At 40.8% G+C, this 13,700-nt stretch overlaps 3 protein-coding genes across 3 annotated transcripts in view; 2 read left to right on the top strand and 1 right to left on the bottom strand.

Annotated features, from left to right (window-relative positions):
• Positions 1 to 2,797: 2,797 nt before the first annotated feature.
• dnajc30b (DnaJ (Hsp40) homolog, subfamily C, member 30b) lies at positions 2,798 to 4,724 on the bottom strand. The gene has a single exon (XM_084350787.1). The coding sequence runs from the start codon at positions 4,655 to 4,657 to the stop codon at positions 3,485 to 3,487; it is 1,173 nt and encodes a 390-aa protein (XP_084206913.1). The 5' UTR covers positions 4,658 to 4,724; the 3' UTR covers positions 2,798 to 3,484.
• Positions 4,725 to 5,642: 918 nt separating this feature from the next.
• bud23 (BUD23 rRNA methyltransferase and ribosome maturation factor) lies at positions 5,643 to 10,018 on the top strand. Its single transcript, XM_084351342.1, has 12 exons — positions 5,643 to 5,831; positions 6,715 to 6,752; positions 7,212 to 7,307; positions 7,467 to 7,549; positions 7,776 to 7,872; positions 7,973 to 8,069; positions 8,179 to 8,229; positions 8,321 to 8,406; positions 8,631 to 8,676; positions 8,767 to 8,828; positions 9,380 to 9,469; positions 9,587 to 10,018. The coding sequence occupies exons 1-12, from the start codon at positions 5,784 to 5,786 to the stop codon at positions 9,639 to 9,641; spliced, it is 849 nt and encodes a 282-aa protein (XP_084207468.1). The 5' UTR covers positions 5,643 to 5,783; the 3' UTR covers positions 9,642 to 10,018.
• A 1,299-nt stretch (positions 10,019 to 11,317) lies between these two features.
• Positions 11,318 to 13,700, top strand: part of stx1a (syntaxin 1A (brain)) — a 68,105-nt gene continuing 65,722 nt past the window's right edge. Inside the window, exon 1 of the mRNA XM_084350107.1 lies at positions 11,318 to 11,757. Coding sequence (XP_084206233.1) covers positions 11,728 to 11,757 — 30 coding nt within the window. The 5' untranslated portion in view covers positions 11,318 to 11,727. The remainder of the gene's footprint in view (positions 11,758 to 13,700) is intronic.

Genomic DNA, 13,700 nt, shown 5'->3' with positions numbered 1-13,700 from the left:
TTTTTTAGAAAGGTGGCAGTGTTGCGTACTGTTTGTGCGGCCTGGTGTGGACTGGAAACGGTACAGGCGCTGAGGTGAAGGGTGCTAGATGGCCGTGCTTGAATGGGCAGATGCGACATTGCTGCTTTACTTTATGCAGGGTATTGAGCGTAAGCTTGTCAAGTTAGCTAATAATTCAAAAGAAAGGCTAAATTTTGCACCACAAGATGTTTATTTTACTGTAAGAATTGACGTCAAAGTCCGACACATTCATTATAATACAAAGTACCAGTCTTAAAAGAGAAGTTTGACACTTCCGGATTTGCATTTATTTGCTTCCTTGTAAAAAAATATGATGCTACACTGCTAGCGGACAGTTAGCTAACCTTAGCATGAAGATTTGAACCAGTTAGCCTCTGAAGGTCTTCTATAAAAGCTCAGGGAAGTGTAGTGCACTGCTCTTTTATGGAGGTGGAGCAGTTAACCAGACGTACAAACCAACCAGTTAAGATAAAGACAGTCCCAAACAACTGTAAACCCTCTGTGATGTCACCTATGGGTTTGAGGGCTACTTTTTCCAAGCCTCGAGTTTGGCGGCATGACCGTCACCAACTTGGTTTTGGAGCCAGAAGTTCATATTTGCACCAAAGCTAGTTGGGGAGGATATGGTGATTGGATCTGACTAGGAACCCGAGGGAACGCTGTAGTAGCAGCTTGTTAATTACAAGGTGGCACTGCCCTAAAGCATACCCTTTAGCTTTACCCTCTGTCTTACTCTAAACAGGACCATAATTTACAAAATGAACATCATGCCGTAATGATGAAGACTTGAAACTAACGATTGAGACCATGAGCTCATTAAGGAATTGTTTACAGAGATAATAAAACTAATGAGAGGAAGGGTCAAGCTTCTTTTTGAAACCAGTGTAGTAGCCCCTACACACTGAAAACAAGACATTTTAGGATGTCCTCTTGGGCTTTGGGAAACACTAATCAACAATTTTCAACCTTTTCTGACATTTTATAGGCTAAGAGGCAGAGTAGGGCTGCTCATTCCTTCACCATTGTAGGAAATAAATGGCACGCCGTACACACAATAGTGTGGTGTAAATGTTCTCAGATATCTCTTTGCAAAACGAGTAAATGCACCTCCCAAAATGTCAAGCTTTTCTTTTAAAGCATGTTAGACACCCCTGAAAACATGAACATAAAAGCAGACACCTCTCAGCTACTGTCGTTCGAACATATGCAACACAACCTTTCCTCAGCTGGACTAAACATATCAACAGGCGACATCTGTCTTTTCAAGCACGGCCATTTAGCGTCGAAGGTTTCACTTTCAGTGGAGGAGCAGGAGGAGCAGTTCATGTGCCAATTTGAATCCTATTTTTGAAACATATTTATTCCTCAGCCGTTGTAAATTACATTTTTCCTATCGAGTCTTATTTATGTACAATTGATTGATCGATTCTTCTTGATGAAACATCCTCAGTGGAACCCGTTTGTTGCGAGAGCCCATCTCACATATCACAGATTGCTCATGTCTCCCTTTTATTTTCTTAACACTTCTTAAAAGCTAAATTTTCTGTTGTCTGACTGAGTTTTGAAGAGTCTGTGCAATTTTGTACAAAGTGATGTACTTGACATACTACTTTATATTTCTGTGAATAAAATGTGAACAAACTATTGCACTTCTTCTGCAGTTATTTGCTCGTAAACGTCCCAAGCTGGGGGCTCAGGCTGAAATGTTGCAGACGTGCGGCTCAGAAGAGTCTTCAGTGTCACGAAACTTGTCTCACCGTTATTTATTCATCTGTATTAATAACACAAGCGTGAAACATTAGATGTGGTTTTCTCTTGTTTCAGTTTGTATCAGATAAAATAGAGTCAGCCTGTGCTCCATATTTAGGCTGCGAACGCACTTTGAGTCATTATACATTCAGTGTGTTTGTAACACTTGACATGTTTTAACCACTTCAGTCTGTTCAAAGACCGATAATGTAATCCCAGACATTTACCAGGTTTGATGCTTCTTATGTGACGTCTTCTTAGACATTGGATAAAATAAACAGTCATCCTGTCAACAGCAGCAGCCCTCAGCAGGCCGAGACCTCCATGACATGCATTAATATCATCCCACACAGAGTTCACTCTCCGAGGGCTTCAGACTTCAAGCGTTCACCCAGAGATCATTTTGCTGTACTCAGACGCCCTCTAGAGGTCAGATCTTATAACACTGCAGAAGAAACAGTTTTATTATGTATGCTTAACATAAAATAGACGATTTAACATAATCTGGCATCTTATTTGTACAGTACATACACATATGCACACTTAAAAATGTGCATTTGTTTACTAATAAACAAATCATCTCAGAATTTCACACTGCAGAGTTTACATTACAGATCCAGCGTGTGCGAACAGGAAGAGGAGTTGTGCGTCTGTCAGCAGGAGAGATTCAAGTTTTCCATCCTCGTGCAGCAGGATGAATAGAAATCAATTCAAGCTGCCAAAAACTGTTGTTTGGCTTCACACTTGTGAACAGAAAGTATATAAATCAGTGTTTACACTACAGTTTCCAAACTATTTTGATAATCGATCATTTTGTTTGTAATTTTTTCAAAATTCTGTGATTGACAATCGATTTGTTGTAAACCACTGAATTAATCGCCAAATATTCTGATAATGAATTCAATTATTTGATTAATTTTTCAAGAGAAAAAAAAAAAATCAAAATTCTGATTCCAGCTCATTAAATGTGAACATTTTCTGGTTTCTTTTCTTTGGGTTTTGGACAAAACAAGACAAAACTATGATCAACAATTTTCAATGTTTTCTGACATTTAATAGAACTAAAATCGATTAATTGTTGAAATAATCACCAGATTTATCAACAATGAAAATAACTGTTAGTTGCAGCCGTAGTTTACAAAGAAGCTTCACCATTGGTTGAACAGTTGTTGATGATGCAAATACTAAACCTGCAATGACACGTTGGCAGCAGGTTAGTAAGCATGAACTTTAACAAGATTGTGACGGCGTGCCTCTGAAACCATTTTTTAAATAATAAATACTGCTTGAGATCCATTAAATGTGAAACATGATATCACCCAGATACTGGGTGCTTCTGAGAGTGCCATGCTTGAATTGTTGCAGGAATAAACAACTCTGCCATGTGGCTATTAGATTTTCACTTTCTAATTGACATCCCCGTTTGTTTATGCTTTGTTGTTCCTGTACATGAAGAAATGCAGAAAATAAATACGTTGAGTCGCTCTCTTCACACAATCAGCTCATCTGCTACGCCTTCTAACAAATGCGACACAGGGAGCTGACTTTTGTTGACTCCTGCAACACATACAATAATGATAATAATAACAATTATCATTCAGTCATCTTCAGCTGTCAGAAAACTGTGCAACACCTGCAAAACAGTGTGAGGTAGCACCCCTGCCCCATCCGCCTCCTCCCCGCTGAGAGTCGTCGTCTGGTTGCTGCTTCCACTTCAGGACCTGGCGATGTTGACAATAAGCAGCGCTGCCATGGCCAGCACCATCGCCACAGTCGCCTCTATCATTCTCCCCTGCTTCCACCTGTTGTACTTCTCCTTCTGCATCTCCTCCATGTACTGCTTCCTGGCTCTCATGTCCTTCTCCCTCTGCAGCTGCTCCCCGTAGTGAGCCTGATAAAAGGCGTCAAAATCAAACATGGTCTTCCTCCCGGCTTGGGAGAACCGCCTTGCTCTGTGTTGATGCTGCTGCTGATGTGGGGAGCCTGTGGATCTGCTCGGGGTCTCTTTAGAGGACGGTCTCCCTGCAAGGTCCGACTGGCTCAGAATACCACGGTCGTACTTCCTCCTCAGGCCGATGTTTCCCAGCACCGCATAGGCTTCGCTGATCTTAGAGAAGCGTGCGGTCGCTTCATCGTCCTCTGGGTTCTTGTCAGGGTGGTAGATGAAGGACTGCTTGTAGTAGGCCGTCTTGATCTGGGCCTGCGTAGCGTTGGGGGACACTCTGAGGATCTCGTAATAGCCCATCCTGCTTCTGTACAGAGGTGGAGCATCTTTTGAGCTGCTGTCGCTCCTCCAGCTGTAGCTTCTACTAGTTGTAGATGCTTGCAGGGTATCAGGATGCAGGTTCAGACGCCTCAGTCTCAGTCTCAGTCCACGACCCGCCGTCTCTGATCCCTGCTCTGCCAGGATGAAGATGACAGTACAGAAAGCTCGGAGCTGCTGAGGGGACCTGAAGGTGTCAGGGTGGAGGGAAACAGCTCCTCTGGTCCAGGATGTCATCCTGCCAGGCAGCAGCCTCTCATGGAGGAGAGGCTGCAGTCTTGCTGAGAGGTACAGGGCTGCTCTATAAGCTTCTCGGGTCTCTCTGGTGTGAGGAAAATGAAATGAATCCAATGAAGTGGCACAACACAAAGTCACAATTTCCAGTTGACTTTCACCTGTTCTCACTCTGGAAACTTTGGCTAGTTTGCGTTGTGTTGTTCTTCGTTTTGACTTAACTTCACGTTGATCCTGGGTCGGTTCCTCGTTTGTTCGGCTGTCACTGAAGGAGCAGTTTACTAGCAGAGACCCGGGACTCTCTCCGGTGCACACCTGTCGACCCTGGCTGTTTCTGAGGGCGGACAGTCGGTAAACTCCGCTCCCCAGCCGCTGACCGACCTCTGCCATTTTGCCGAGACCGGAGCGGTGAGCGTGCCGGAAGACCAACGGCAGCGTCCGGCTACGTCACAGGACGAGGATCCAATCAGAGTCAATGTTTACAGGAAGTACTTATCACACACGACCAATCATTTCGCAGAATGCCGGGAACGTTAAGAGTTATATATTTGGTGGATAACACATCGATTTGCAATCACAAATAGGGTTTAAAGAAATAAAGAGGTTTATCTTAAATTTAGGTTTAATTTGGTGTTAATTAAACTTTTTCAACTTTTTTCCTTTCTTTCTATTTTGTCATTCAGAACAAAGACTTGAAATGGTTATATTTCATACACATAAATGCGGATATTTGAAGGGTGGAAAATATTTGAAACTATGCTAAATGTATTTAAGAAAGCTGAGTGTAAAAGCAAGTCATTAATGCTAGAATTAGCAGATGGCAGTAGCCTATACAATGTGCATTCTCCCTGTTTGTGTTTTATAGCATATTTTGTTTTATGTAATTTGTTAATTTTATTTATTAATGAATTATGATTAATGATTAATAATTAATGCATTTTATGGATAGCTACTGTTACTATAATAGAGTAAATGCTGTATGTTGTTTAAAATTGGTTGATTAAAAAAAAGAGTTTGTGTAAGAACTTCTGGTCGAGGACAGACTGCCAGAATTATGAAAATCCCTTACTTTTATCTTGCCTTACTTACATTTTGTTATTTTATTTATTTTGATTTTATGTCTTTTTATTTCTCCATTTATCTATGTATCATTTTTAATTTTCTGTATTTATTATATCGTTTTATGGCATGTAAATTATTATTCCTACAATGACAAATGTTGTTGCGAATAAAGTTTGTAAAAAAAAAACACAAAACATAAACAGTTTCTGTAAAAACAGTATACATTTTCGCATCACATCATGCCAGTCAGTACCTCGGTGCACAGCAGGGGGCGATGTAAGCGTGGGTTACCTCAATTAAACTCGACGAAGAAGTAGTTCTTACGTCGCTTACGTGTGACGTCATTGCTCTTCACGTGTGGACCGTCTGCTACCACAACATTTAGCTTGTTTATGAACTGATATTACAGTTTAACGGGTTGTCTTCACAGGCCGACACAAACACAGGGATAACCATGGCCTCCAGCTGTCGACGGCCTGAGCACACAGCTCCTCCAGAAGTGGTCAGTGACGCTGTTTGTTGTAGCTTTTAGCTGCTAGGCTAACTGTGGACTCCCCTGTTACAGCAGGAGTCTTTAAAGGTCCCCTCTTCTGGCCTGAGAGAATATAACTAGCTAGTATGCTAACGTTAGTGATGTTGACTAGACAGAGGGCTACATACTCTATATTTCCTTCTTTAATAGGGGAATTAGCTCTAGCGTGCTAGTTTGAGTGTGCCAGTGAAGTCTGCTGTAATGATAATACATAAGAGGTACATACTGTAGCTCTTGTTTTAACTCACCTTAGACTAGTCTCCCTTGTGTGATGATTATAGCTTACAGCTCATGGAAATCAAAAATCCGTTATCTGAAAATATTAGATTATTACATAAGACCAATCAAAAAATACAGAAATGTCGACCTTCTGAAAAGTATGTTAATGTATGCACTCAGTGCAAACCAGTTACTAGTCCTGCTGGAAAAGGAAATCAGCATCTCCATACAGTATGTAGATGCTGATTTCCTTTTCCAGCAGGACTTGGCACCTGCCCACAGTGCCAAAACTACCAGTAACTGCCACGCCGCATTGATACAGTAATTTGTGCAAAAGGAGCTCAGACCAAGTACTGACTGCATAAATGAACATACTTTTCGGAAAGTCGACATTTCTGTATTATAAAACCTTTTGTCTTGAACCTTGATTAGTCTTGTGTAATATTATAATATTTTGAGATACTGGATTTTTTTTATTTTCATGAGCTGTAAGCCACAATCATCAAAATTAAAACAACTTTTTACCTTGATATCCCAATTTTTTGAGCTGCACCTGTATATAAATAAAGTTAATTATGTTATTATTAAAACTGTTTTAATGATGTATTAATCTGATTTGTTCTCATCCCTGCAGTTCTACAATGAGGCAGAGGCAAAGAAATACTCTCAGAAGTGAGTCTGGGTCTTATTTGTGCACATCTTCCCGACTGAAGGGAAAATCCATAATGTTTGTCAACAAATATGTTTTTCATCTGACTCCTGGTTACTTTTTTATTACTCTTAAAAGTAAGACCCCAGATAATTTATCCACCATAAAAAACAGTTTTTCTGAGGTAGCATAAAGAGACTACAACTTGCCATTTGTTGTGCAACCTAGTGTTGTATAATGACAAATAATAAAACATTGAAAGTCACTGGTATTTATAGCCATGTTTTAAATCCTGTTTTAAGTTGGATTTACCGTTTAGATAAAAAACATTTTTTATGTGTATATACAGAATACCTTGTCTGATACTGTGGACTTGCTATAGAGCTGTAGTTAAAGAGATTTGATTTGCTTCATGAATGTCTTTCCATATAAGAGGTATTGTATCAAACTGTAACTGAAATCTTTGTTTTGTTGCTTCACAGCACTCGAATGATTGAGATCCAGACCCAGATGTCAGAGAGAGCTGTAGAGCTTTTAAACCTGCCTGAAGGACAGGCATGCTTCTTGCTAGATGTGGGGTGAGTGGGGAGGGGGACACTGACTATGTTTCCATGCCCTATTACACTATTAACTTGATTAAAACAAAACGTTACTTAAGAAATAAAACACATTGTTTTGGTAAGTTAATTGTTATATTTAGCATTGTCTAAATAGGATGTACGTTGTCTGTCTCTTAGGTGCGGCTCTGGTCTCAGTGGAGACTACCTGTCAGAGGAGGGACATTACTGGGTTGGAGTCGACATCAGCACTGCAATGTTAGGTTAGTTTGACATCCGAACATTTAAACAGGAAGCGCCAGCTGGATGATAGACCAAAAAATAAAAAATAAAATAAAGTCCGGGGTTAAGTCTGATGGTTTTGCACCTTAAACAGATTAAATCAGAGGTTTCTTTTTTTTCCTGCTCTGTGACATTTACACAAAACAGCTGGATCATTTCACATGTATTTTCATATTTTTTCTTTATTATTCGTCTTCCCCGTGTCAGATGTTGCACTGGACAGAGAAGTAGAGGGAGACCTTTTAGTCGGGGACATGGGCCAGGGGATGCCTTTCCGACCCGGCACTTTTGACGGCTGCATCAGGTGAAGAACAAATAATGGCTGTTTTGAAAACACAAGGATATTCTTTGGATTAATTTTGAATTTTTCTGACTTTTTTATGTTTTGCTTTATTCCCTGTCAGTATTTCTGCCCTGCAGTGGCTCTGTAATGCAGACAAGAGGACACATAGTCCGCCGAAGAGACTCTACAACTTCTTTAGTACGCTATACTCTTCTCTGGTGAGGTTTTATCCCTCTTGTTGACTTCATTGACAAAAATTCAAACACCCTGATACCATATTTGATTATTGAGACCTTTACTAACTTCTCCTTTCTTTTTGTCTTTCAGTCAAGAGGCGCACGTGCAGTTTTTCAGCTTTATCCAGAAAACTCAGAACAGGTGATTTCAATGTGTTAATGGTTGCTGTAAAACCTGAGTTTTTCTCCTGATTCTCTTCCTCACCCTCGGTCTTCTTCTTCCCTCTCTAAAGCTTGAGCTGATCACAACGCAGGCCATGAAGGCAGGATTCAGTGGAGGCATGGTGGTAGATTATCCCAACAGCAGCAAGGCAAAAAAGTCAGTACCTACCGGACGCCTGGCTTTTATTTTGACACGTTCAGCTGCAGCCAGCTGCAATTGATTCCTACTTAATAGCCTGTGAAATTAGCAGCAGTGTACTTGCAACACAAGGCTAATTAGAACATGATGACATTCATATTGACTCGACTGTTTGTCACATTTATCTCGTGATGAATTATCACACATTAAAATAAACATTTACACATCCTGTTTGTTTCCAGGTTCTTCCTGTGTCTGTTTGCTGGAGCATCAGGAGTCCTGCCCAAAGTAAGAAAAGGAGAAGTTAGTGTTTTATTGTGGATGTGTGCATTTCATGTCAGCTACATTATGACGACTGTAATCTTCTTTTGTTTTCAGGGTTTGGGATCAGAAACTTCAGACAGATCTGTTCAGAACCAGGTCCAGTTTTCAGGACAAAGGTAAAGATGTTCACATCAGCTGTAATCAGATTAGTGTGCTGAATTAATCTCTTTACATAGTTGGAAGAAGCAGAGTCTATGAAAGATGATGTGTGATGAGATGCAGCCTGAGGCCAACGGATGAAAAATTATGAAAATATGTTTTTCAATTTCTGACGTTATTTCTTTATATTTTCTAATCCTTCTCTAACAAGCTTTAGTTTCAGCCCTACTTTACTCTGATTTGTATTATCCACAGTAAGCCAGTTAAAGATTCAGATTTATTAGGGGCAGTCAGCTGGTCTTGGCCATGTTAAGTGCAGGTTCAGTCATACCTGCTTTGATGAAGCCAACAGACCAAGAGAAATGTGAAAAGGGTCATCGTTCTGTCTGACTTAAAACCCTGTCGGCCAGCTTTTCCTCTCTTTTACATAACGATGTTCAACTTGTTCTTCTGTTTCATAAAGAGGCTGGACTCTTTGCATCGGAGGCAGAGATTTGGAGGCAGTTTGCCGCAAAGAACAAGATGTGTTTCTACATAAGCTAATCAGCCACTGTTTGTTTTTTCACAGATGCCGGTTCAAGAACATGAAAGGAAAATCAGCAAAGAAGGGACGAGACTGGATCTTGGAGAAGAAGGAGAGGAGGAGGAGACAAGGACGGTATGTATACGACTGGTTTGTTCTAAATAATGCAATATACTTAAGTCTCGATTAGCTGCTTTCTGTGACACTAGCTGACACCTCTTCTGTCTCTGCTGTGTGTTTGTTGGCCTGCAGGGAGGTTCGGGCTGACACAAAATACACTGGACGTCAGAGAAGACCTCATTTTTAGCTCTGAGTCATGCAGCTGTGCCTTCATTAGCTCCCGCCTGTTCCACCCTGCACACAGTCACCTCTGGAACTGCAGTGTTTGATCTCAGCTCTTTAATTCAAGTGGATGAGATGCAAGAGTAAAGTGCTATCACGGCTGAATAATTTTTATATTTGGTCGAGTGTTTGGCAATTTGTTTCTCACACATTGTGGTAAGACTGAACTCTCCATGTTGGCTGGAAGACGGACATCGTGCACAATGGGGACAGAGTTGACAGCTACAACAGTCTCATAGAAGTAAATCTTTTATAAATGAACAAATGTCACATTTCCAATCTCTGATCAGCTGTTTATTGTACTATCTGAAGAATTGTATCAATTAAAAATCAGCAAAACCAGAGAGTTGTGTTTATATGTAGTTATTTTCCCAGAATTAAGGAGAAATTGAATAAACAACCTCCAAGCTTTTATGAAAAAAATGCACTGCTCATGTAACAAAAAACACCCTGTAAAGAAGATGGGATATGCAAAATGATACACACAGAGATAATGCGATTACAAAAAGAGAAGAGAGAATTTAAAAACATACTCATGAGGGGAAAATAGAATTAAATTAACTTTCAAATTAAATAAAATAGTTTGCTGCAGCAACTATCCCTAAATAATGCTTTTTAGACAATTTTTAATTTGTGTATGTTTATCAGGAGATAAGTACTCAAAAGACCTACTGTATAACATAAAACCATGTAGGCCACTGACAAGGTCATTAAAGGAAGTTAAAAGAATAAAATATACCACATTAACACTGCAATATGTAGGAAATTAGGTTTAAAACATTCAAAAACTAACTGAACTTATCAGAATGTGAAGAAGTAACAGGTCTGACGTTATTCAAAGACTTCTATGTATTTTGTTACCAAGATTTTAAAAAAAAACCTGTCTTGTAAAACTACTCCGAGCTCCCAGTCTGGATCACTAGCTGCACGGCTAACTGAGCTAACTAGCTAACTGCAACTACAATTGGCAGCAGTTAGCAGTTACTCTGGTGAAATGATGCCCGCTCTTTGTTAGGAGTGACCTTGTACAGGTAGCCAATTCTTACATATTGGACCTTTAATGAATAAAAATAATTTCTTAACAGATTAGGAAATAAGGAAGGAAGGATAAGGAAAAAAGAAATAAACTATAGGTTAAAATAAAACCCAAACATTTTTTTTCATGCATCGGTCAATTTTAAGATTTTGAGCTATTTTTCATCCATCTTGACTTCAGATTAGTTGATTTTCTGTTTTTCTATATGAAAATGTGAGTGGGTAAGCTTTATACAGACTGTAAGTAATCACCTGGGGAAGTTTCATGAAGATATCTTGGCTTTTAGTTAGAAATGTTACCATAAATCAAATCAATTTTGTTTATAAAGCCTAAATCCACAATCACATTGCCTCAGTGGGCTTTATAATCTGTACAGTGAGCCTCCAATATTTCATTTTATTATCTTTTATTATTTATTTATAGTTTTATTAATTTATTTATTAATGCAGACCTGTAAAAGAAAATGTCGTGTATTTCTTTTATTTTTATGCTCCCTCGCTGCTTCCATACCAGTCAGCACCATGTGTGGCCGACAGAGGTCGCTGTGCGCTTTGGCACAAGGAGGAACCACCTGGGCGTTATCTCTGAACCTGCTCAATCGATAACCAGATCCAACACAATTTCAGCACTCAGACACACTCTGAGCTGGTCACCTCCTGCCAACACAGCCTCCAGCCTCGTCGGCCTGACTTTAACAAAGGCACGGCAAAGAAACTTGTGGAGGAGGCTCGTTAAAGCAGATTAATTAGTGCCGGCAGAGGAGGAAGTTGAGGGTGTGTAATGGGTTAACTGCGGAAGGCCTCGCCTCACCTTTAGTGCGCGTCACCGGGCTGTGTGAAGTGGCCCCACCACCATCCCAGTGTCCACAGGGGGAGAATCACCGCCTCTCGCCGCCGCCAGACGCGCATCCTCGCCCGGTCGGTCTCTCAACATCCTGTCGGTCTCCGCCCCGCCTGCTCCATCATCTCACACATCCAGGAGACAACTGGAGGGATAAGAGTGATTTACCGGAACCATGAAGGACCGCATGCAAGAACTTAGACATGTAAGTTACTGTGTGATTCTCTGATGTGGTCAGCATCCACCTGTTCAGGGGAAGAGAGGCTTTAAGAGGACGTGAAAGCGCATTCAGCGCGCTGATGGAGCAACAGTTGTGACTCTCTGAGGTTTGATGGAGGCTGAAATTGTGTTTGATCAACAGGCGCACATTACTACCAGCTCGGCTGTGCGCGTAAAGCAGCTGAGAGGAATGATTTCAGGTGTTTAATCAAAGTCAAAGTCTTTTTCTGTCTCATTCTCAAACAGAAAATTCACTTTGATCTTCCTGTTTATGTTCTTTCAGCAATGTAAAGGTCTGTGAAAGGATGTCTGTGGGACTCATGAGGGAGTTTAGACGATGTACACTTTGGACTTGATGGTAAAATAATCTCAAAAAGGCAAATTTATTGAATATGCAGGGTTAATTTTAGTGTTTACTGGCATCTTTTATAATCAAGAAGGAGTTACATGGCAAATTCTTTCATCTGTGTGGAAATGTGTGTGTGTGTGTGTGTGTGTGTGTGTGTGTGTGTGTGTGTGTGTGTGTGTGTTTTATGGTTTGATCGATCTGGCCAACTATGTGTGTGTGGTTGAAATAGGAATTTGGTCCCAGCTCGCCCATTTCACCTGTTAAATGTCCGCCCTCTGCGCATCACAGGCGGTCCTGTCTAAAAAAGCAGTTAACCACCCACACCGAGCTCAGTGGTTGATGCTCCTCCACACCTCTACCCTCCATCCTGCGTCCTCTAATCATGAAGATAAAACCTTTAAAATGTAGAAATTTATATGAATATAATAAATGAATACATTGCTGCTGCTCGGGGCCATTTGTTTCTCAAACTGGGGATGAAATGAGACCCAGAGGATGTATCATCCTCCATAGGAATGCTGCTTTTGAGCTTGATATAGGTTAGTGTGTGTGTGTGCGTGTGTGTGTGTGTGGTGTTAAAGTGGCCATTGTCAGATCTGGGTAATTGGCAGTTAAGCTGAGGAGAGAGAGAGGGCAAACAATTTACGGCTCCTCAGCTTTCAGTGAAGATCTTGCTATGAATTGGCCTCAAGGGAGACAACAAGCCCCGCCAACTGTGTGTGTGTGTGTGTGTGTGTGTGTGTGTGTGTGTGTGTGTGTTTGAGAGAGGCGTGCCTCCAGCCTGCCACGCTGCCTCCTCACAGTGCTGGAGGAGGGATGCAGTCGTACAATTTTGGGAGAGACGGATAAATCGCCTGAATCTTCCTCAGCAGCCTCAGAGAGATTCAGTCGTTCTTGTCTGTCTGTCTGTCTGTCTGTCAGCTGCTGATCCTATTTTCCTTTATTGTTTCTGATCATATCTTTCATGTCTGAGAAGTAGCTGCTGCTGGAGCTCCAGCCAGACCAATTTAAGGCGATCCGGACCAAACAAAATCGAAGTAAATTGCGAGTCACAGGCTGTTATTTCCCATCAGCACTAGATTAATATTGTTTTCCATTTACAGCCTCGAGTTAATGCAGCTTCTCCAATCACATGTAGATGTCTCAGTGGGTCTTGGCAGCATATTACAACAGCACAGAGATGGAGACATGTAGGGCTCTGAATAACGGCTAATAGACAGCTGCAGCTAATATTGATTAATCTGTCATTTTTCTAAACTAATTGAAGCAGAAAACTGTGAAAATGTCAGAACTCACACCTTCAAACATCTTGTTTTGTGCGACTTATTGTACAAATCCAAAGATATTTTGTTTACGGTGGCGTAAAACCAGGAGAAGTAGCAAGTTTTCACAATTGAGCGTCTGAAAACAGCAAAGTTTAACTTGTTGTAACTTGTGCAAGAGACCCTGCTGAGATTTGCTTGAGATGAGCAAAATAGTTTTCTATCAACACTTTAGCTAAATTTGAGACATTAAGTTTGACATTACAGGTGTAAGCTGGCCTGAAAAAGTCACATCACACTCTCATTGAAGGGCATTTC

This window comes from Pagrus pagrus (assembly GCF_965226575.1).
Source record: "Pagrus pagrus genome assembly, chromosome: 4".
Taxonomy (NCBI): Eukaryota; Metazoa; Chordata; class Actinopteri; order Spariformes; family Sparidae; genus Pagrus; species Pagrus pagrus.
The sequence above is the reverse complement of the archived record's forward strand: the minus strand, read 5'-3'. Positions and strand labels throughout refer to the sequence as shown.